Source organism: Homalodisca vitripennis, chromosome X (genome assembly GCF_021130785.1).
Source record: "Homalodisca vitripennis isolate AUS2020 chromosome X, UT_GWSS_2.1, whole genome shotgun sequence".
NCBI classification, from domain to species: Eukaryota; Metazoa; Arthropoda; class Insecta; order Hemiptera; family Cicadellidae; genus Homalodisca; species Homalodisca vitripennis.
In genome coordinates, this window is record NC_060215.1 from 154,916,482 (window position 1) to 154,941,478 (window position 24,997).

The 24,997-nt window shown below is 33.0% G+C and overlaps 1 protein-coding gene across 2 annotated transcripts; it reads left to right on the plus strand.

Annotated features, from left to right (window-relative positions):
* Nucleotides 1-623: 623 nt before the first annotated feature.
* On the plus strand, nucleotides 624-23,539 carry LOC124368625. Of its 2 annotated transcripts, none has more exons than XM_046825862.1 (9): nucleotides 624-669; nucleotides 2,469-2,545; nucleotides 4,148-4,192; nucleotides 6,262-6,336; nucleotides 7,070-7,108; nucleotides 7,997-8,050; nucleotides 16,491-16,568; nucleotides 18,589-18,646; nucleotides 21,675-23,539. In XM_046825862.1, the coding sequence occupies exons 1-9, from the start codon at nucleotides 627-629 to the stop codon at nucleotides 21,692-21,694; spliced, it is 489 nt and encodes a 162-aa protein (XP_046681818.1). In that variant the 5' UTR covers nucleotides 624-626; the 3' UTR covers nucleotides 21,695-23,539. The 2 variants fall into 2 exon arrangements, with proteins under 2 accessions (XP_046681818.1, XP_046681819.1); XM_046825863.1 differs by having other exon boundaries at nucleotides 7,076-7,108.
* The last annotated feature ends 1,458 nt before the right edge of the window (nucleotides 23,540-24,997 follow it).

Here is a 24,997-nt window from a genome sequence, read left to right on the forward strand (position 1 = left end):
ACCCTGTATTATAGCTGACATTTCACTGCATATGACAGTGTCATCAATATGGAATAACATGGTTTATTGTATTTATTTATACAGTTTAAGTTTACATAGTGTGCATGTTTAGTGTTTGTTTGAAATCTTATTAATAATGAGTTATTTATAGTATTGTAATTTTTTTTTATTTCAGGCATTTATAATGATTAATATAAGTGATCACAATATTCTGTACTTTTATAATGTGCCTTGTAAGTCCTAAGCCAAATCCAGTATGTGGATTTATTTAAAATGCTTTTTTTGGATTGCCATAAAATAGAAGACTAAAGTGTTCAAGTAAGGTTTCTCACACACATCCTATACATACTTAGTAAGCAATTGTTCTTCACTGTTGAAGGAAGACAAGACTTTGATATAAACATGCTTGATAGCTTATTATCTCTTGCAGCATGTCTAACATGAAGTGTTATCTATTCTACCATCAGTTCATAAAGATGTGAACAGAATCGTATGTATTATAAGACCTCTTGAATATGGTTTTATCAACATTTACTAATAAAATTATAGTTATAGCATTTAAAGAGGAACCATAAGGGAGTTGAGGATTATTTGATTTTTACCTTTGTTCCAGAAGGCAAAAAACCATGCGTGAGAGAATAGCTGAAGGAAGCCCTGCTATCAATCCAGGTGTGAATAGTTTTTAATTAGGAAAACTTATCATTGCTTACACTATCAAAAATTAACTTATCTCAGTTTGGAGGTGTTATTCAAAACTCACATTGTTAGTGTACTTTGGGTTATTTCCAATCTAAAAATTTTAGTGTGAGTTGCATTTTAATGTTATTAACACAACATTACTCAAAAATCTACATATGATCTTCATTAGTGGACAGTAACATTAGAATTAATAAAAGCATCTTAAATGAAAGTTAAAATGTGAATATCTCAGTGGTAAGATGGTACAACTCAGTCAATACTAGAAGTTCAACAGAAAAAGGTGTTTAAAATATAATATTCACTTCAAATAACCTTCTAACCAATGAACACATAACTGACTTTGCCTTAGTTTTATTATTAACATTTTCCATTATTAATCTTTCTGTAACTGAAATGCTGAAAACCTAAATTACAAACGTATGGGTTTACCTGGGTCTATTTAAAACAAAGCAGTTTTTGGCTGTTGAATTGTGAAAACCAGTGTACACATGTATATTTTTAAGGTCTGATCAAAGAGAACTAGGACCGGTATTTTTACAGATGTATATTTTTGACTTATAGGTTTGAGACATACTCTTTTACAGTAATTTCTTTCCAATTTTCCAAATGCCATTTTTATTATTTGAAACAGGTCTGAAGATATATGTTTGGAGCCACAAAGAGTTTCCCCATAACATTTAAAAATCTTCAAACCTGCATATTATCAATTGAGGAGATTATGGGCACTGTTGGACTAATAGAATTTTATGTTTAGCCTTAAGTTATTGGAGAAGCTGCATTCTGTCTGCTGGGGCGTTATCATTGTAGAATGCCTCTTGACACATTTATGGCCTTCTTGATGAAGTGAATTTCAAGAACAATGTTATTTTTAACTGTATACTAGTCTGGATTAACTGATTATCTGGGTCAACCGAACCAACTGTAAGCAAAATAGGAATGTTGTGTTTCAGTTATGTAAATAAATAACGACTGAATGATAAAACGCAGCATAAAGCAAAGCTCAATTTATGTTTAATGTAGTATGGTGGATCTATAGGTGCATTCCACATTTAATATGCATTTTCACTACAAAAAGGGTGATTTTATGTATTACTCTTCATCCTACCTAATTACCTCGATCCCTAAAAATTTTGTTAAATGAGATTCTAGTGTAGTATTTTTATGCACTGTTTGACGCCTAGACATATCAAGTTCAATAGCATCTTTATAACCACGATAGCTGAAGTGGAACTGACATTTATTCAGGATCTCAGGCCAACATGTAATTTCCACGTAAACTTGTGTATCACTCGTACGTTCACCACCAAAAACTTGTATCAACTCTTCTGACAAAAAATATTTCCCACTGTTCCCTTTGGACCGCAGGTCCTTGATTACCGGCCTTTTTTGCTTCTCTTTCTGCTAAACCTGAGGAACCATTATTCCAAATACGCAGAAAGAGAACGATTGACAGATGAGCTTGAATTGGACTGAGCTCCAGGTAAAACTGAAATATTCCGTAATGAATGATGAATAGTTTATTGTTACCAACGTTTTACAGATTATAAACATCATATAAATTACAATTCAATCATAGATTTTACACGTATCTTTTACTGTTACCAACTAAACTTTATCAAAAAAGTTTTCACTTCATGAGCAGTAAATAATTGCCTTGTCACATTTTTAGCTTTGAAAAGTCTTGAATCATTTTGTTACTGTGTACTGTTTTTAACCTTGGTATTTGTGCTATTTATTGAATTTTGTTTCTGAACCTGCCAAAGTTTCAGAGCCTGAACCATCACCTGGTGCAGTGGCACCACCTATGGAGATAGATACTGCTATAGCTTCTTCATCTACCGGATCTGTGAGTAATTTTTTTTTTCATCACAACATCGTTATAATTGAATAAACACAAGAAAGTATTATATCCTAACAATAACATTTCGGTATTCAAAAGCGGGTTTATTTAAAATACACATCTATAAAAATGTGTATATATGAAGAATTGCAATTGCTGAATATTGGCAAATTGCACACAAATAAGAGTGTTCTTGAAACACAGGAGATAATATGCTCATTGAGATCGGACGTTTATTTGGATGGAATTTGGCTGAACATGCTTTTGCGAGCCAACTCCTGAAAATAAAGTATTGAATTTATTACCTATAAATAGAGGGTTTATTTACTTTGTGTTTCACAAGTTACTGAAAATATTTGTGAGCAAGTTACTTTACACAGCTTTAACATGTTATTCACTTTTTATGTCTTTTTGCTGCTTTAACAAAATTTCTGTAGTTAAAATTTTGAATATGTTATTGTTATATTGTTTAACTGGTTCTTAATTTTTTTTTCATATTTCTCCTACAGTTAGAATTCCTACTCTGTTGCCAAAATGAATAAAATTTTGGTGTTGACAATGTAAAAAATTTTTAATTAATGTAACATTGAACGAAATTGATGTTTTGAATTTTGTAATATAATTATAATTGAATAAGTTATATTACTGATGCATGCAATACAATTGTAAAACATTGTTTACTTCAATAAAGCAAATTTGAATTTGAAAATTTGAATTTGGTTTAGTAAGTTTTTGGAGCTTTCAATTGGTTTTGTGTTTCTAAAAAGAAGGAAACAATAAACATGTGACAGAGAAGATTATTATTATTATATGGATTCAATATTTATGTAGGTTTACTAAAATTTGTTACAAAAATTGCAATTCTTCGGCTGAGGCATGTTTTTAGCATGTTTTAAGGTATTGAAAGAAGAATAATGGTGCAAATCAATGTCTTTAAGGTCACCCTATAACTTGTATGGTTAATTAATTGGGAATTCCCTCCCCCCCTCGGGTCTCTTTTAAATAACTTTTGTATGATATTAATTAGATACAACAAAAAGTTGCCCCCATAAAATTTTGTACTTTCAACCACCATGTTTTATTAATTTCTATTTTTTACTTGGAATGCCTATTATTCAAAATCTCAGTTTCCCATAAAGAAATTGGTTTCATGTTATTCCTTGGCTAGACAATTTCAATGTTTAAAATGCACATCTACATAAATTTTACATTTTAATTTTAACTACATTTGACTGAACTGTTTATTGTAATAAATAATTACAATGAAGCGTAACACATTAACTTCAATGTTTCCAACCACCATGAATCATTGCTTTTGTCAAATGTTATTGACTCTACATTATCTGAAATATCAAAACATGTCTGTACGTATAAGGTTTTTATATTAATTTTCAAATACAAATTAAATGTTTTCAGATATATATATCTTTTTGCGTTTCAATGTTTATTGAAATTAAATAAGGCTATTGCCATTCATACAAATTTAATGTATGTATATTTGGTATATATATATATATATATATTATTGTCAAAACATTAAGTTCCATTTTTAACCTTGGAATTTCTGTTATTTGTTAATCTTGCTTTCTAAACCTGCCTGTGTTTCAGTTGGAAGAAAGAAGCCAAGGCTGTTGGGATACTGACTTGGATTTAGTGAGTAATGTCTCAAATATGGCACTCTTTAAAGCTAAAAAATCTTATTTATAGAGATTTGAAGTGAAGTTTTAAAAAGCATGAAAAGGGGTACCCTCATTCTTCCCCAGCACTGGCTACAAGCTGATTCTCCTTACCCCTCCGACCAGTTTATTCCCTCTCTACTGTGTCAAATATGAAATCATCCTTCTCTGCTAATTATAAAAGAACAAATAACATTAACTTCTGTATACGTGGGTTGAATATTTATGAAACCCCAACAGTAATGGAGGATAACATTGTTCTGAAGGAATACAGGTACACCTAGATAAAGGGTTGATCTGGAAAGATCACACTGATAGTGTATCTTCTAAACTCGCATTTGGAATTTTTGTCCTTCAAAATTTATCAAAGTTTTGTACGTCTGATGTTTTAATGATGGCTTACTACGGATTAATACTTCCTTACCTGTCCTACAGAATTTCTCTGTGGGGGCAGTTGTACCATATTAAACTTGGAAAGGGTATTCAGACAGCAAAAAAAGCTGTTTGAATCATCGTAAAATTGAACAACAGAGAGTCATGTTGAAGTGCCTTCAGGGAGCTCAACTTGCTAACTCTACCCAGCTTGTATATTTTAGAGACTTCATTTTACTGTTGATTTCAGTGTATATTGACGCAGGGCAGTGATATACATATATACGAGACAAGAGCTTGGGGGCGCTTTCCAGCCCGACAGCATAGAACAGCAGCATTTGAACACCTCCATTCTCAAGCTGGGATCAAATTCATTAACAGCCTCCTTGAAACACTAAAGTTAGAAACTAATCCAAAAAAATTAAAACACTACGTGTGTCTTGTGCTTTTTACTCGTTAGGTGAGTTCATGGAGCACTCTTGGGATTGATATTCACGGCAGTGTTGCAATCCTGGGGGTATATCCCACGAATTTTGTTTGTTTGTATGTGTATGAATGTGTGCCTGCGTGCAACTGTATGTAAAAATGAGAGAATGGATTTAGCTTTTGAGATAAATACTGTGAAAAATTGGTATTATCATTATTATTGACTATTGCTATAGAATATAATATATATTGTCAATGCAATAAAACTATTCTATTCTGTGTCTATGCCTATGCTCGGCCCTATTATAATGAGTTTTTTTACAACACAGATAATTTCATTGAGTCTATGTTAGTATATTTCGAGCATACCTTTGTAATTTCAAAGGAAAATATATGCCTAGAATTTTGTACTAATAAGTTCCAAAAAATGGAAGCATAAAAAACTCGTTTAGATGAGAACATATTTGAAATTACTACAAAGTTCATGCCTCACATAACGTGGGCTATGCTTTACAATTTTATATCCTCTTTTGATAACATAAAAGAATAATATAGAACACACTACTCTAATTAGAATAATGATTTAATGTTGTGCAATCGGATTTAGGTTGGAATAAATTGTCTAACTAATTATCTACCTATAAATGTTGTATTTTTACAGAAAACAAAACAAAAACTGAAAAATACAGTTTCTTAGAGTAAATTTAGTTATTTTTGGTTCTTACAGTACATTAAAAAAAAATTTTACACCCAATAAAATTATTGTTAAATATTTTCATATTGTAGACAATTTGATTGTGAATACTAGGATAATATGTGTATATCTTTTTAAATGGTATAGTTATAATGTTTTTATAAAATGTCTGCATTATCACGTATTTTCACATTTGTCTTTTTCAAAACACCCTAATGAAAAAAAGTTAGTTACTACAAAAGTATAAACCAAAAAACATTACAAAAACTGTTGTCGCCCTATAAGGGTTAATCACCCTAACCTGCTTTTTATTTTGATGAGACTAATTAATGTCACTGGTACAAATTAAATGGTAATCATCTAACATATCTGAAACAATGTTTTCCAATGCTTGTATCAGGTTTTTATATTATTTTTAAAGTACTAAAAAAGTGGCCCTGTCACATATTCCACTTTCAAATTATCTTGAAATATATCTTATTAAGTTAAATTTTAACTTAATTAGTGCTTCTGTAATTTTTTAATCTTGGTTTCTAATTCAGTCTGTGTTTTAGGTGATGGAAATTATAGAGAATGACCTTTCAGATCAACGTCAACACATTCAGTGGGAAAATGATCTCCTCCAACCAGTGAGTAGTTTTCATTTCAACACATCATCTTTGTGATAGAATAAATTTACTGTCTCGATAAGTATTTTTTTCTTTTACTTAATACAAAAGAAAGTATTATTATAATACAAAAGTATAATTTTTATTTTCAATGAAAACATTGGTTTGGTGGTAGGTAATTCCTTGATCGAGTAAGTGAGTTTCTTTAATATAACATCAGACACTAAGACGCACAATTGATGTAACTAGAGAATGCAAATTTACCTGCATTACACTATATTTTATAATTTGTAATCAAGGTGTCTCTGATGTTGAAACAATATTAATTGTTCGCTTTGAGCTCCTTCGTCACCAACTTTTTTTATCTCTTCAGATAAACATGGCTCCAGTTTCCAAGAGTTAAGTCTGTAACAGCATCAGACTCCAGAGGCTGAATTAAGAGGAAAGTGAGCTGGAGCTAACCTCAACATTCATATTAAATTAATCCTTCCCACCATAACTACGTTGTGTCATAGTATCTTGGATTTGCAAAATTTGCTTATAAAATCAAATGTCTACTGCTCTGTCCCAAAGATATTACTCATGTTTATTTTTCAGTTTTATTCATTGGCTAAAACTTTAAACGTAAGGAAAATACAAATCATGATTTGTTTATAACATACTTTTAAACTTTGGAGAAATAAATACAAAAATAATGAATACATATAAATTTTATAATTTTATTTGAATAACAAGAATTTTTTTGTCTTATGAGTTTCAGATGAAAGATATTCCAGATCTTTGTCATCATCAGGTGAGTAATATCTATGTTATTAAATATGGTTAATATTTACTGTAGAATAAAACATGTTACTGTTTCTGTAAAGATGAAGGAAAATACAGTCGGTGTTTCAGACCACACTTCTAAAATGACAATCTGCAGAGGTTTTATTTTCCCCACTAAATCAACCCCCGAAGAATTTGTTTAGTATAATTTCAAGTCTGTCATGTTATACATCATTTTAAAAAGTACAAACTGTAAAAAGTTATGAAAAAGTCACATGTTACAATTTCTTTCTTAAACAATGTATATAAATTTCAGAACAATATTTACTTTATGCAAAATGGTAAACAGTGTGAGTTAAAAGTATGGATACACTCTGTTTAGTTTTTGATGGGTACATGTGATGGGATGGAACTCGGGACACATTTCTAGGAAATAGAAGTGAACTTTTTAGTCACTGTTACAACTTTGCCCATTTCCCTAAAATGTGATTTGGGGGGAAGACTAAAATTTTAAAATGTAAAGATCCATTAAGTGACACCTCATTTGAAAGGTCTTGATAAAAGAAGAACAGTGGGAACTATAGCTTGTAATTACTAGTGCTGCTGTAACTTGACACTTACAAATTTTAAACTTCCCTCCAAAAAAGCCCATTTTGGGGAAGTGGTTCGCTTTTGTTTACTAGAGGGGTTTCCTAAGTTTAATTTTTCTATCTTTGTCCATTGAAGGTTGAACAGGATCCATCCATGCTTTTAACTTAATTAGTTTCAATGGGGTGCTATTTTGTACTGGGAAATTGAGATAGAAAGCTTTAGTTTTAACTGTAAATGAATAAACTTGAACAAACTAAACACAAGAATAAGGAACACATATTTGTTACTTGATTGAAATAACAAAAATTGTTTTGCCTGTTTTCAGGTGAATGCACTTATTCAAGACATGTTTGAAGATCCAACTGAGATTGACGTCAGAGTGAGTAATTAAACTAAAAATATGTTTTATAAACACACTTTTAAAAAGTTGATTTGTAGCCCATGCAAATGTGATGAATTATCTTATACAACAGCCTCTGTTAATGTATAACAGAACTGATTTTTCATCGGACCCTGAGAGTTCTACTTGTTTCCTGTGTTCTAGAGATAGGGCTAAACTGGCTACCAGAGGATCTGGGATACAAATTATTCCTTCCAAAAATTTAATTTTTAAGTATAATTGACATGTTTCAAGCTGTTTCAGATGCTAGAATCGTTAATTTTTGTACCTTAATAAGTAGGAACCACCACAGTTTCAGTGTTCAAACACTTTGAGAATCTGACTCGGATGGCTGAACTAATTTAGACTTTAAAGTAAGAGTTATGAAAGCGAACTGATGGTATTATTGTTGTTCTAAGAAATTAAGCACTAAATTAACACAGAGCATGAACATTGTTTATGTATTTTATAAAATTACAACCTAACAATTATTGTTGACTTTTAATAATGAATATGAAAGTATAATAAAATACAACCTGAAACGCCTGTTCCCTTGCTTTATCAAAATCAGTTACTACAAATTGTTTAGAAATAGTAAACCAATGTTTTAAGTTTTTAGATTTTTGTTTCAAGATTTTTTAATCTTGTAAATTAATTTCTTCAGTTGAGTCCTCCGCCATGCACACCACCAAGAGACAATGGTAGATTGGTAGATAGTAGATAGTAGATGGTAGACAATGGTACTTGAGCCTTGAGCACTGTCCAAATTTAAAGCTTGCATAAACATTTTTAATGAATCCAGTAGCTCATGGTTTGATTGAGCAAATGATTTTAAAAACTTAATTTTAGAGGCAAAAATATCAACTTTACAAATAAATGGTCCATCCTTATTCTTCTTCCTTACATTTAAGCTCACAATTCAAAATATAACCAAACTTTAAAATATATTTGGCCATAACTAAAACTTAAAAAATTATAGTAGATAATGACCTCTAAATTTATAACTAATATTTTTATTGGCTAAATTTTTTTAAACGTCATTATTAAAAACCCTTAATTAAATTTTTGTTCCATTTTAATTTTTTTTTCATTTCTAAATTGCAAATAAGGAAATATTGACATGTTTTATAGAAATGCATACAACAAAAATTACTTGGATTTCCTTGCACAAACATATAAGGACCCACATGTACACAGATCACCGCAGATCACAATTGCCGACCTCATCATGGCCATCCGTTCGTAAAAGCCTTTTCAGTGCTACCTCAAAATCTGAATGGCCGTCTATTGCACAAATGGAGTCAGAAAGGGAATTCTAGGTTTGACAAGCATTAACGGCAAAAGTTTTGTTGAAGACTGTTGTTTTGTGGTGAGGAATTCATAGAGTAGAAGAGCCAGAACAAGTATTTCCTGAGCTTTCCACAGTTACATAGAAACTCGTGTGCAATGTGTAGAGGTAAATCAGTGTCTAGTATCCTATGTAACAGCTGAGCAATTTGTATCTGTCTTTGATATGGTAGTTTAAGTATCTTCAGCTCTTTATTTCCAAGGAAACTGATAGACGTTAGTAAGAAAATTTACCTCATTCATGTTTTCTGAAATTTTTATTCCAAGATTTCTGAAAGTTTCTTGTTTATTTAAAATTCCAGATCTTTATATTTCATCAAGGATATTCCTTATTGAATAACCATCTTTAAACTTGATGTAGAAAAGGTTCTATCGTGACAAATGTTTTGAATTCGGAATAAAAAGTTGTTTTAAAAACAACATTCTGAGTATGCCTTTTAATTATTGTGATTGTAATGTTGGAGTTCATTTTACCCATTAACACCAACAGTGCTAATGTTGGTATAAAATAATATATGATTGATATGTATGTATTAAATTTATCCTGAAAAAACGTTATAGATTGATTGAATAAAGTATATTGTTTGCACACAAAACATTAAGGCCAAATTTTAATGTAAGGCATGTACAAGGTTTTAAATAATATTAAACTTTGACGTGTTTCTAGAAGGAAAGAAGGGCACAACATAACATTATTTACAAGCTTAAAGTATTCTAGGGTTTTAAAGTAGCACAAAACAAATAACTTATAAAAAAAATTACATAGGACCAATGTTTTTTGTTATTAGAGCAATTAAATATAATTTATTGTTTAGTACATCAATAGACATATCCTACAACAATTTTCTTGTGTGCATAACAATAATAATGTGTATTCCTGAGTAGCAAAATATACAGTAGCAGTTAAATTATTGTTTATTGACATTCTTTTGTACATTATCATAGAGATAAGAACAAGGGTCATAGAAATACATGTTAAAATTCAGTGGTTAGGCAGTGTCAATCCATTGATAAAATTCATCAAGCTGGTAGAAAGGATATTCTTGTAGCCAGCACTTCAGGAGTTGTCCAAACTGCAGCCTGCTAGTCTTCTTCAGGTCCTCTGGAAGGGCATTCCATAACTTGGCTCCAGCGTAGGTCGGTTTACTTTCTGTGGCTGTCAGTCTGTGTACAGGGAGTTGGTAGCTAGAGGAATGTCTGGTGTTGTAGCTGTGAATTTGGGCACCGGTTTTTGCTGCTTCTGGTGACTTGAGGTGGAGAAAAGAGACTGCTTCCAGAATGTAAAGATTCACTACAGTGAGTATTTTCAACTCTGCAAAGGCTTAACGACAGGATTCTTTAGGCTGGAGACCCTTTAGAACCCTGATTGCTCTTTTTTGGTGGACAAGGAGCCGCTGCAAGTTGCTTGTTGTAGTGCCCCCCCCATGCCGCAACCCCGTACTGGAGGTTAGATTCATAGAGGGCGTAGTAAGCTATCTTTGCTGTTGCTGTGTCACTAATATTTTTTATTCTGCGTATTACATACAGTGCTGTGCTGAGCTTCTTGCAAAGGGAATCTACGTGGTCAGTCCAAGCAAGACGGTCATCAATTAATATACCCAGGTACTTTGAAGTAGTAGTTTCCTCCAGATTTGGTAGCCTTCCTGTTGTTTCTTTGTGTCTTCCTAGGACCAGCTGCTTCGTTTTATTCTCATTTATAACAAGATCATTTCCTTGGCTGTATTGTATTGCCATGTTTAGTGCGGTGTATGCTGCTATTTCAAGTTGTTCAGGTTCTTTTTGACTAAGGAGGAGGACCGTATCGTCAGCATACATCAGTGTATGGCTATAGTCTTGCATGTAGCTAGGGAAGTCATTTGTGTATAAAATAAACAAAATAGGCCCTAGTACAGATCCTTGTGGTACACCGTGATTAATGATCTGTGGAGGTGATTTTATCTGTTGTGTTAATCCGTTGCTGGTGTGGTTTATTTCGACAATTTGTCTTCGTTCTGTTAGGTAGCTTTTTATCCAGTTGTATGATTGTCCTTTCACTCCAAGATTTGTCAGTTTGTCTAAAAGATGTGTATGGCTAAGGCAGTCGAAGGCCTTAGAGTAGTCGAGCAGGATAGTAGTAACTGTGTTGCCTTCTTCCAGTTGATCTGTTAGGAATTAGAAAAGGCTAATAAGTGCTGTTGTTGTTGATCTTCCAGTCTGAAAACTGTGTTGTTGTGATGTAAGCAGTTGGTTGATTGACAAGTGTTGTAGGAATCTGCTCAAAAATAATTTTTCCATAACTTTAGAAAAAGTTGGTATCAGTGATATCGGCCGATAGTTAGCAAGTTGTTTGGTGTTTCCTTGTTTGAGCTTTGGATAAACTTATATTTTTAAAGCAGAGGGAAATGTTCCAGAAGTGAAAGATTTGTTAATGACATTCACTAGAGGACCAACTATTTCTTCTTTACATATTTTCAACAATTTTGTAGAGACACTGTAATATCCAGCTGAGGTTTTGGTTTTGAGTGATCGTATTAGTTTGTCTACCTCTTCTAGGGATGTCGGTTGTAGTATTAAATTTGGAATATCTGGATTTGCGTCTGATAGTATTCTTTGAACACTGTCTTGGTTTTAATGTATTGTGTCTTCGGCTATGCTTATGAAAAAATTGTTGAAATGTTCTGCAATTTTGACTGGGTCACTTATCAGTTCTCTCTGTATGTCTAATGCTAAGGGCAGGGGCTTATCCTCTTTTGACTTCCTCTCTAAATTTATGATTTGCCATATTGCCTTTGATTTGTTATCTGCCACTGTTATCACATCAATGTTTTCTTGTCGTCTCAGATGTTTCAGCCTAAGGTCATATACTTTTTTTAATTGAACTGCATTATTTTTGCCAATCTCACTTCCAGTTATATTGTGTAAGTCTTGAGCTTCAATGTAATGTCTCCTCAACTGCGTTGCTATGGGGTCAGTCAGAATTTGCTTACTTCATTTTGTTTTTATTCTCATTTTTGTTATAGGGCATGTCATATCTATAAATTAAGAATAGTTTCAACATTTACTTGTTTAGATGGCACTTTGAAACAAAAACTGGGTGACAGTGTTTATTGAAACAAGGTTAAATACAATGTTATCATTGATGTACTTGGGTTAAATTGAAGAAAATACGAGTATATCATGCTTTAAATAGGCACAATGTAAAAAGTAGTAGTGAGTAATAATTGTATGATCAAATTCTATTTTCAGCTGATTCCTTAAATTCTTTGGTCTCTATGTAACATTAACAGGAAGTTTCCATTTGTTTTTGTCATATCCTATAATTAAGAAATATCTCATATATATATATATATAATAAATTTGTTTATTTGTCGTAAAACACGGTACATGCATTGACAAGTAGCAGACTAAATAGCATTGTCTCTAAATAATATGTAATAAGTATAGTACAAAAATATTATATATATATATATATATATATATATATATATATATATATATATATATATAATATAAGACATTAATTGTATAGTTGAGAATAATACTGATTACATCATGATTTTATCTGAGTTTTTTACCAGCCATTCATAAAGTTTGTTTTTATAAATGTAAATTTAGAGGGTATTTTTCAATCAGATGTTTCAATTTGTTATGCACTTTTAAGCCAATTACAACATGACTATTGAAAGATTTGCTCAGTCGACAATATTCAATTAAAGTGTTATTTCTGTTTCTTGTGTTGTAATTATGTGTTGGAGTATGGTTTATTAAGTCCTTATTATTTAAAATGTAAACAGATAAGTAAAAAAAATATAAATTAACTATTGTAAGAATTCCTTGGTTAATGAAAACAGGTTTACAATGATCAAGATATTCAGCTATACCAACGATTCTAACAACTTTCTTTTTGAAGCACCAGTATTTCCTGAACTCTAGCACCCATATACAGTCCGAACATAATATTCACTTATGCAGCAAGATAGAGTCTCAATAAAATAATAATTCTAAATAATTTAGTAGACAGAAAATCAATGTGAGGTCCCCTTGAAAGATTATTATTAATATGAATTCCTAAAATTTTGATTACTCACCTTCATTCAAGATTAAAAATATTTTCAGAAATTGATTTTAAAATAAACAGAATGTTTTAAGTTTTAGTTTCATTAATTAAAAAACAGTTTTCTTTAAACCATATTGACGCTTTGTTTATTGTGGTGTCAGTTAATTTCTTTAGTTCATTCAGGTTATTATTACTATAAAAAAAAGTTGTGTCATCAGCATAGAGAAGCGTATTAGCATCAACAGCCAATGTTATGTCATTGATATATGTGATAAAAAGTAAGGGTCCAAGTACTGATCCCTGAGGGACACCGTACTCTATTTTGACTTCCTGTGACCAATATATACTTTTTGTGTTCTATTGATGAGGTATGATTTTATAAAATTAAGGGCACATCCATGAATTCCATATTGCTTTAATTTGACTAAAAGAGTACTGTGTTCTACACAATCAAAAGCCTTATACACACTTGTTGGTGTAATGTAGCTTACAAACAACAGTGTCGAACCGGTACAGTTTTTTTTTAAGGAGAGGCCGATCCCCTTTTATGCCTTATTATTCTCATACTCATGGGCCACTGGCCTGTGTGAAACAGGATAAGGGTGAGAGTCAATACAGAACAAAGTCGATGATAAAAAGTACTACCATCACAGACGGGGTTTGAACCTGCACTATCTATAGTTCAGGTCCTGGAGTGTTCACTTCTGGCTGGTTTATACCTAAAAACAAACCGCAAATATCAAGATATTGGGATGCAAAGATAAATAGATAGATCTAGTCTACTATAAGGGATGACTGTTGGAGTTGGTAGGGCTCCCTAAGTATTAAAGGCAGTTGGAAGTCTAGACATAACGGCATACCATCCCCTGCCTACTTTGACTGCAGAGGTTGGCATAGAGCTGACCTTCTCTTAAGGAGACAAGGTTGAGATCAATGCCCAAAATACTTCCTCAAGGATCTAGACAGGAGGCAGCCCCTACCCCCAACCTAACCCATCCAGGGTATCCTGTCACTCCGGAAGCAGCACAAAGGTTCTTTTAGGACTAAGTGTAATTTCTCAGCTTCTTGTGATAGTAGAACAGAAAAAAAGAAAATCTCTAGACCGAATGTCCTACGTCTTAAGCCGCGTTTACACCTGATGTTGCAAACAATTTGTGTGCAATTTTCTGTTTTCTGTTTATGACATTTTGTAGACGACTTTATGTTGCAAACAAAATACAGGGTTCCTTCTGTGTCTTAAAACTGTGTGGAAAACAAACACGAAACACTCAGTCAAGATGCCAGAAAGTTTCCCTTCCTAATTTCCCTGTAAAATTGTGTGGTTATGTTCCTTAATTTGTTTTGTACCAATGCCTTGTTAATATTTAATTCCTCACCAATTTCACTCCATGCATTGTTCCTTTTGTTCTTCTCTTTATTCTTGGATAAGGTTTGATTCTCACACCGGTCTTTCTTGGTATTGTTTTATTAACACTTTGATTTGTTCTTTCGACCACTCCATATCAATTGCAAACACGGATCACTCACTGACAAGTGCCACTGGCACACAGGGTAGTTGTTTTGTGAAAAGTCGTCAACAGCTGTCGTAAACACATGTCTGCAACTCCAGTGTAAACGGAGCTTTAGACCACCCAGCCATCTGCACTTCCAAATGTGAATGTGAATGTTGAACCATTAAATAGATCCAGTCAATTATAACATTATGTAGTTTAAATTAGAATTGTTTATTCACACCAGATAATATTAGTATTATTTATGCATTCCAAAGATTTTATATAAATCTACAGAGTGGGGCATAATAAAGAGTGATTTTTAAAAGGCTATTAATTAAAAACCTTTGTCAAAACACGTTTTTATATAAAAATTGTAAAATACTTGAAAAGCATTTTCTGCAATAGTAAAATATTGGTTATTTCTTAAAGATAGCTTCGGTAAGATTGCATTTGTTTAGACGCATACATTCCTCCAGCCGGACCTTAAAGTCATCATACTTCGCAGCATTACCAGTAGGACTTAGTCAACTTCTTGTTGGATCCGCGCTTTCAAGGCAATTGTTTGAAGAGTGTTATCTTGGTAAACTTTGCTTTTCAGACACCCCTACAAGAAAAAGTCATGTGTTGTGAGGTCCGGTGAATGAGATGATCATGGGATATTCCTATTTCGAGAGATCACATGATTTGGAAACAAACAATTGACAATAATCATGCTTACTCAAGCAGTGTAGGAGGTTGATCTGTTTTGCTGAAGAAATGTCTCATCATTCACTCGTAGTGTTGAAGTTGTAGAGTAAGTTTTCCAACACGTCTTTGTATGAGTATGAGTGTTACAGCATTGCCAAGGCCATCTTCAAAAAAAGTATGGTCCCTATGGTAGGAACCCAGGGCGATACTTTTTTGTAGATTTTTTTGATTGGGAAATAAAGACATGGCGCAGTACAGTGCAACACAGTAATTTTTGATTGATGTTACTCCAAAATCAAAAGTTCTGCTTGTTCACATAACCGAAGACATGTAAGTGAGCTTCATCACTCATCCACAAAAGGTTTACAGTATCCTCATGTTGACTGATTAAGTTCAAAAATTCTAAATAGAAACAGCTCATACAATTTGTTTCCTTATATGTCTGAACCATTTGGATTTTGTGGGGATTAAGTACAAATCTTGGTATGAAATTCTTCTTATCGTTCTGTTTGAAATTCCAAGTAGCACTGTATCGGCGAACTGAGGATAGGGGTTTATGTCAATGGCAACTCTTACATATTCAATGTTTTCAGGTGTGCTCACAGTTTTTGGTCTCCCAGTTTTCTTTTTTGTCATTGACGCTGTCTCTTCAAAGTTCTCAACCCACTGAAATTCATGAGTAGACCTCTACTGTAAGAATGATACTTTGGTAATGAATCACTACCCTTACTTTCATTACAGTTACTTTTTAATTGTCTGATTGTTCAAATAAAAAACGTTACCATCCAATTACACAATGTTTAGTGTCTAGTTACTATGGGTGACTGATTTTAGTTGAGCTTGATTTCTGAACCTATTTGTGTTTTTGTGTTTCAAGAGTCATGCCATTGGGATTCCAACTAATCAAGTTGTAACAAACACAACAACTACAATCACCTGTGTGCGAAGCCCAAGGGTGAGTATTCTGTGATCTAGTTCCTCTTAGTGCAGGGTCTGAAATCTGGTGATGTCACAGACTTGACTGGAAATATTTTCGTCTGAAGAGATCCAAAAATATTCTGGCAACGAAGAATCTCAAAATGAACTCTTAACATCATTTCAACATCAGAAACACTTAGACTACAAATTATATGTAATCTAGGTGAAGAGATATTCTCATTGTCTCATCATGTGCACAATTGAGGTTTCAGACACTGCACTAAGAGTAAGGTGAACTGGTAAGGTTAACTCAAAATTCACATTGAATCAACCCTTCCTACCACAGCTACGTTACGTGACCTATTACATTTATCTTGTTTTCTTACATGTAACATTCCCATTTTTATATTTTATCTAAAAATGTGTTCTAGTTAGCAACCAATTCATTTAACTTTGTGATTATTACAGTGATGTCAATGAATATAAAATTAACAACTATAGTAACAATATATCAGAATGAGTAGTTATTGGAAGATGTAATATCTTATATATTACAAAATTTATTGCAACTAAAGAAAATAAAATTATTTTGTATAAAAATACTTTTATGAAAATACAATACTGCTGGTTTTAAGCTTCACTGATTTAATACTATAAATTAATATTTTCTAAGAATATATACATATTGTGCAATGTTTCTAATTCATCATGTTAAATGATCTAACTTCTAAATACATTTCTAATGCATGTTAGATAGATAAATGTGCACATTCATACAGAACGTTATAGAATTAAGGCAGGAGAGAGGCACCTGAGGGGGTGTAATGACAGCAGATGTAATTACAGTGTTATCACATTGTCAACGCTGCCTGGACATGGCCAGGCCTTGCATTACAGCCCCTCATGTGTGTCAGATGCAATGGGGGATGTAATGACAGCAGATGTAATTACAGTGTTATCACATTGTCAACGCTGCCTGGACATGGCCAGGCCTTGCATTACAGCCCCTCATGTGTGTCAGATGCAATGGGGGATGTAATGACAGCAGATGTAATTACAGTGTTATCACATTGTCAACGCTGCCTGGACATGGCCAGGCCTTGCATTACAGCCCCTCATGTGTGTCAGATGCAATGGGGGGTGTAATGACAGCAGATGTAATTACAGTGTTATCACATTGTCAACGCTGCCTGGACATGGCCAGGCCTTGCATTATAGCCCCTCATGTGTGTCAGATGCAATGGGGGGTGTAATGACAGCAGATGTAATTACAGTGTTATCACATTGTCAACACTGCCTTGACATGGCCAGGCCTTGCATTATAGCCCCTCATGTGTGTCAGATGCAATGGGGGGTGTAATGACTTTTAGTCAAAAATTGATTTTTAGTTTGTTTAGTGACAACTTGTTACTTGTTTCATTGAACACATTTTATTTACATGTACATTGATGAAGGAACCTGATAAACAGTCTATTGATCAATTGAGGTGTAACTCTGGGGAAGTTCTTTTCTGATTTTAGATATTTACATGAACCGATGCAGTAATTCATTTGTCGTGTGATAAATTCTATAGTAATGTTCAGCATACCAGTAAGTGTGTTTTTCAGTGAACATCTAAAAGTTAAAGTGGATTTGGAATGGAAAATTTGCTATCCACAAAACATTGTTGCAAGAATATGTATCATTTTATTTTTCATTAAAACCTTCACAGCAGCTCTATACTGAACGATTCTAATTCTATGTAACAGTGTATGCTTAATCAAGTTATGTATAACTAAGTGTATTCAACATACACTTAACAACCACTTAATCAATTTGTACAATTTAGCAAATGCAGAGGGCTAAATTATGATACGCTGAACAAGGAGTGATTTTGGACTCTAGTAGTGTAGGGCAAAGAGGTTATAATCTACAGCAGCTTTGTATCTGTCACTATCACCCTAAATACACTAAGTGTTGGGTAGTTAGGATAAATAAAGTAATACATGACTAGATCTGTATCTTTTAATTTTAATGCACAAGCCATTACATAATATATTGTATTCTTGTGTTACTAGAGAAACATACGTGTGTACCGGCGGAACCGGCCAAAGTACTACCTTCTGTACAAAATAGGTATGTTTGGCTTTTGTATCAATAAATTTAATCAAATAAGTTGTTTATTTATAAATGATATTATTTATAAATAATATTCCCGTATGACTTACGGGAATCGGATGGTTTTGTAATGAGCTCTTTAAAGTAATTTTATTTTTTTTTTCCAGCAAAATCTAAGGTTTAAAAACTTTAGCAGTCCAGTGGTAGTCATTCTCAAATACAATGCATTAAGTCTCTTCCAGGAGTCATTCGTAAATGGGAAAATTAGGTCTTAGGAAGCACCTAATAAGTGATAAGTGCCATGCAGTCTTGTTATGTGAGTGTAGTTACATGCTGTGTGGTGCGATTACAGTGCACAATGCAATCAGTAATCAAATCCTTTATTTAAAATTATTTTACAGTCATATAAAAAATAGCTGGTGGGCAGGATCCTCGGCCATCTGAACCTCAAGTACGCCCCTCGCGAAGACAGAGCCCCATACCGACAATGGCGTTGGCTCCTGTAATTGAGGATGAGCTTCACAGAATTATTCAGCAGCTCCCAACCAAAAAATCGAATGACCTCAATCTAATGTCCCCATGGCTTGTAAAAAAATGCTGCAAGCATTTAGTGAGACCTTTAACTCAATTGGTAAACTATTCATTCCAAACAGGAGTGTTCCCCTCTCTCCTGAAAATTGCTGCTAAAGTTGTCCCAATTTTCAAGAAGGACGACCCAACTTCAATCACTAATTATCGGCCTGTCTCAATTTTGCCAGTTCTGAGCAAAATTTTTTAAAAGCTTTTTCTTATAAGAATGCTTCAGTTTTTGGACAAATGCAATCAGCTCTCCAGTAAACAATTTGGATTCAGGAATAGCAAATCGACAACAGACGCAATCGTGAGTCTTGTTGATATGATTGTAGAGGGGATTGAATGTTGTAACCACACAATGGGTGTGTTCTTAGACCTGTCCAAAGCATTCGACTGCGTTGACCACGGTACACTGCTTGACAAACTTGAGTCTCACGGTATTCGAGGCTTGACTCTTAAATGGCTTAGCTTGTTTCTAACTCACAGATCTCAAGTTGTCCAGATATCTTGTAAGTCGTCCAAACAAATAGAACTGAGTTACGGTGTCCCTCAGGGATCCATCCTCAGTCCTGTGCTTTACCTGCTTTACGTTAACGATGTAAAATCATCGCTTCTGCATGCAAAATTAGTGCAGTTTGCCAATGATACAACTCTCTTTTTCAATGCAATATCAAGTGAAGTTTTGGAACAACAGGCTTTTGTTGATGTCATACTTCCATAGCCTCAATTTTAAAACAAACTCTTCAAAAACCAACGTTTTGAATATTGCTTTGCGCACTGTGGGCAACCAGTGTGGGCCTGCCATTTTGTTAGATGACTCCACACTGAAAGAAGTCAGCTTGTCAAAATTCCTAGGAATGCACCTTGATCAAGGGCTGACTTGGAATGAGCATATTGACTATGCTTGCGCCAAAGTCTGCTCAGGTATTTTTGTTCTGAGATCTTTAGCCAAATACTGCCCGAGTCAGGTACTGATTACCGCGGATTATGGGTTGATATACCCCCATCTATAGCCTATGAAGTGATCCTTTGGAGAGCTTTTACAAACATTCAGTTCCAAAGAGCTTTCAGACTCCAAGCGATTCTAATCGTCGCAAAAATCAAATTCAGATAGTCGTGCAGGCAAGTTGTCAAGAAATTGGAGTGGTCCTTTGGGGAGCTTGCGCAAACACACAGTTTGAAAGCGTATTCAGACTCCAAAAAAAGCAATTTGAATAATTGCCAAAATCAAATTTAGAGAGTTGTGCAGGAAAGCTTTTAAGAAATTGCAGCTGTTGACTCTGTCGTTCCTCTACATTTTGGAAACAACTTTGGTTTGTATGAATATATGTGCCTTAACCAGAGGCCGAGACATACACATGTATGAGACACGTTGTAGAGCAAACTACCGAACTGGGGGACACAGAACGGTGGTTTATGAATGCCTGCCCTTGCAGGCGGGTGTTCATTTCCTCAACAGACTGCCCAATTCAATTAAAGATGCTCCAACGCCCAAAGTGTTAAAGACTTGCCTTAAACGCTTCTTGGTGTCACAAGCATTCTATAATGCAGGTGAGTTTTTGGCATTCGACTGAGAGACCGCCCAATTAGAAAACTGACTCCGCTGTACTAAGTGGGTTGCATTGGCGATGTATGAAAGAGGCGTAACTGTGAAACTGTATGTGTGAGTGTGTATTGTTGTATGAATGTCAGAAATCTAAAAAACTCATGACGTTTGCCATACAATGTAAGAATTGTCGATGCAATAAAAAAGATTTGATTTGATATAACACAGTATCCAAGCGCCATAAAGGAGCATGTGAATCTTGTCATATTACAAGATATTTATGGGAAACAGATGTTTTTAGTTTGGCTAGAGAACATATCACCTTCAGAAGTCAGAAGGAGAACCTTTGTGTACTCATTTATGACATACTTTATTGTCGATCTTGAAAAATCTTTTTGTGCATGTGAGTATGCAAAGATTCCTCCAACACTATGTATCTGTTGTTTAAAAACATCAGATATTCTACACATAAAGTAGCTAAGTTAATCTTGGTATTATAATACGGTTAGTTTAAAAATGCTAATCATCTGTTTAATTTACTACTCTTTCAACAATTTCATGAGCTAAAAACACAACTCGTGTTTTCATTGCAACAATCATATTAACTTGAATATACATGATTTAAGATTTTATACACGTTTTAAATAAAATAATTTATAGGTGATGATTGGTGTTCCCAAACGTTATTCAGATATTATTAAATTCTTTCTCTATTAGGTTGACTAAGTTTTCAAGGGAATACTTTTCTTTGATTCATTATAGTCATTGTTCATACTGTTTACCCGACTATAGTCTAGACTTTCTTAAATTTGATGCTGGATTTTGAAACTATTTAATTATTTTTAAAGTATGAAATGATCAAAATTATCATGTGTATTTAGATAACTATCAATTTAAGCAAAAACTAATTCGTATTAATTTTTCCAGTCAATAAAACACCAAAGTAAGAGAGTCCATCAAGAGACTTCTAGATAGTATCATTCACAAAACATCCACAACAGTAACATCACGAGACTTCTAGATAGTATCATCCACAACAGTAACATCAAGTGACTTCTAGATAGTATCATCCACAACAGTAACATCAAGTGACTTCTAGATAGTATCATCCACAACAGTAACATCAAGTGACTTCTAGATAGTATCATCCACAACAGTAACATCAAGTGACTTCTAGATAGTATCATCTACAACAGTAACATCAAGTGACTTCTAGTTAATATCATCCAATAAATTCAACTTCTAATCTGCTAAATTAAATAAATAAATAAATTTATTTTTTTTCTCCTGAAAAATCATGGTTATTTTCTGTTAATAGTCCAATAAAAATAGCCAAGATTAGAAGAAACATACCAGAAGTGACAGGTGGGGGGTGAGCTACAAATATGTTCAAAGGTTTTTTTTAATATATTTGGGAAATATTGTAAAACTGTACCTTTGAACCCCCTCCTTAGCTCACCCCCCACCACTGAGGACTTTAAATATATTTATTAGGACCCTTTACTTAAAATTGTACCCATAGACGTACCAATTTTCAACACTATCAGAATTTTTTCTCCTAACTGCTGTTTCAATTACTTATTTGTTGGACTAAATAAACACTTTCTGTATGTAAATAAATACTGTGTGAGTGGTTTAATATAATTTTTTTATACATTCTATGTTTTTAAAGAAAATAATTAGTTTTTAAATAATTAAAGGTAATTCTTGTTTCTCCTTAGAGTCTGATAAAAAAGTTCATTGATGATACAATTTAGTAAGCCAAAATTGTAATTACATTTACAATTTCAATCTGGTAGATTACTAACCCCTTCACGGTTTTTTTACGTAATATTACCTTCTAGTGATTGTGTAATAGTGTGCTACTGAGGTAATATTATGTACCATCATATTGTTCCTGATTCATTCTATTGTCTGCCATAATATTGTGTAAGAAGCATTTCTATGAAAACTACAGATCAAGCAAGTATTTCTGGCATTTTATAGTAGATGTCAGCACTTCCTTGCGTCCTCTGTCATGAGTGCCTGCACCTTGAGCAGACACATCCTGGAGTATTTTATGGTTTTATTTCTGGTGCCTATTGTACCATACATACAAATAGACGATTGGTTTTGTTTCAGTGATGATGACACAAACACATATAGTGAAAATGACCAAGCAGACAATATATAAAAAATAACAACAATTTAAAAAGACACTAAAAATAACCTTATGTATATGTATATGTCTAAAAACCTATCTCTGTAAAAAAATCAAAACATTCAGTAAAACAACATAGTTTAAGGTATAAAAAGAAAACCGTTAAGGGGTTAAACTTTCTCTACAATATCTGTTGAAGAAGTCTCTGTAAGTTTCTTCCATTTAAATGTTTTGGCTGTAATTTGTAGACTGTTATTTTATTAAAAGAAGTTTTATATATAGTGTATTATATGTTTCTTTATATGAATTCATTACAATTTTATTATTATATGTTTCTTTATAAACTAGTATTCCATACCTTGTATAACCTTTTATATGAATTCATTACAATGTTATTATTATAATATTGTTTCTTTATACGTGTTTATATGAATTCATTACAATTTTATTATTATATGTTTCTTTATAAACTATTATTCCATACCTTGTATAACCTTTTATATGAATTCATTACAATGTTATTATTATATGTTTCTTTATACGCGTTTATATGAGTTCATTACAATTTTATTATTATATGTTTCTTTATAAACTATTATTCCTTACTTTGTATACGATTTTTTATCAGTTCATTAAAATGTTTTATATTGCTTCCAGAGTTAAATATTATTGACCCACTATCCTAATGCCTTTACATCTCTTCCCAAAGAGCAGAAAAATTGATCTAAAATTCATTACTGCACATCAAATAAAAGTTTTAATAGAAAAATCAGTTGATATCAAATGAAAATGTAGACAATAGACAAATTCTTCATTCATATGGCATAGAGTAACAAAAGTGGTGTCAGGGGAGAAATCTGATTAAACTACAATACACTTTGATCAACAAAGAAAAGAGAGTGGTTAAACCATTGGTAATACAAGATTCATGATTTCTCCCGTTAGTAAATTCTTCAAGCAAATGAAACAAAACACAGCTTGGAATATTTATGTATCATTCTATGCATAATTAGAAATAAAATGTTGTAATGTTTGTTTGTTAGTATAGTAATTGCTTAGAACTCCAGACGGAACCTAGAACCATATTCTGAGTTTTCGTTCTTTACAGTTGTGATTTTTTTGAGTTTGCTTAAGCCCAACACAGACCAATGCCTCAAGCCTCACAACATGGAACAATGCCTCGAGTCCCACAACATGGAACAATGCCTAGTCTCACAACAAAAACCAATTCTCAATAACGCATAAGACTGCACATTGGCATTTGTGTACATGTTAAGCTGTGGCCTTCTTGACAAGTACAATTTAAACCGTTTTAATGAGTTGAAAATGTAACAGACTTGGACATTTGGCATCGTTATATGTTGCAAAAGTAGAAAAATTGAATTATGCTCTTAATACATCTATTTTGAAGTAGAGGGTACAATTTACCACCGACATGAGAAAATGACTATGGGGTCTCCTCTATCGTCTATTTTCCATTATATTTATGGAAGAATTTGAGCAAAAAGCCCTGGCTATATCCAGTTCATACTGAGGATATAGTGGAGAATATGTGGATGACGTTTAAAAAGTCTTTCAAACATAAACTAACAGTGCCCTTGGGTGTAAGCCACTGGTAGTTGTAGCGTCAGAATACTAGAAGGTATTAGAGATCTTGATTTGATTGTTTTAGAAAGGATTGTACTCTATTACAACAATAGCTTGGCCAACATGATTTTATGTAAGAAATAAATTATTAGTATTGAGAAAATCAAATTATCTATGTAAGATGTCCTCAGAGACCCATTTACCCTATGGAAGTTCATTAATAACGTGTACATTATAGCTGTAGGTCTATAGTGAATTTCAATATGTGACATTACATAGCCAAACAGATTTTACTTTTGCATAGCCTCACATAGGCTGCTAATGCTTCTATTGACATTGGTATCAACATTAGGACATGATAAGGTACTGTTTGACAAGTTATTTATGTTATTCCGTTAAATTTAACTGGATTCATTAATCTATGTTGAAATATCGATTTTTCACATTATGGATTGAATTTAATTGTTATTAGGTACATTTAATAACTCGGAATTTCGTAAATTGCATTCCAGGTAATCGGCCC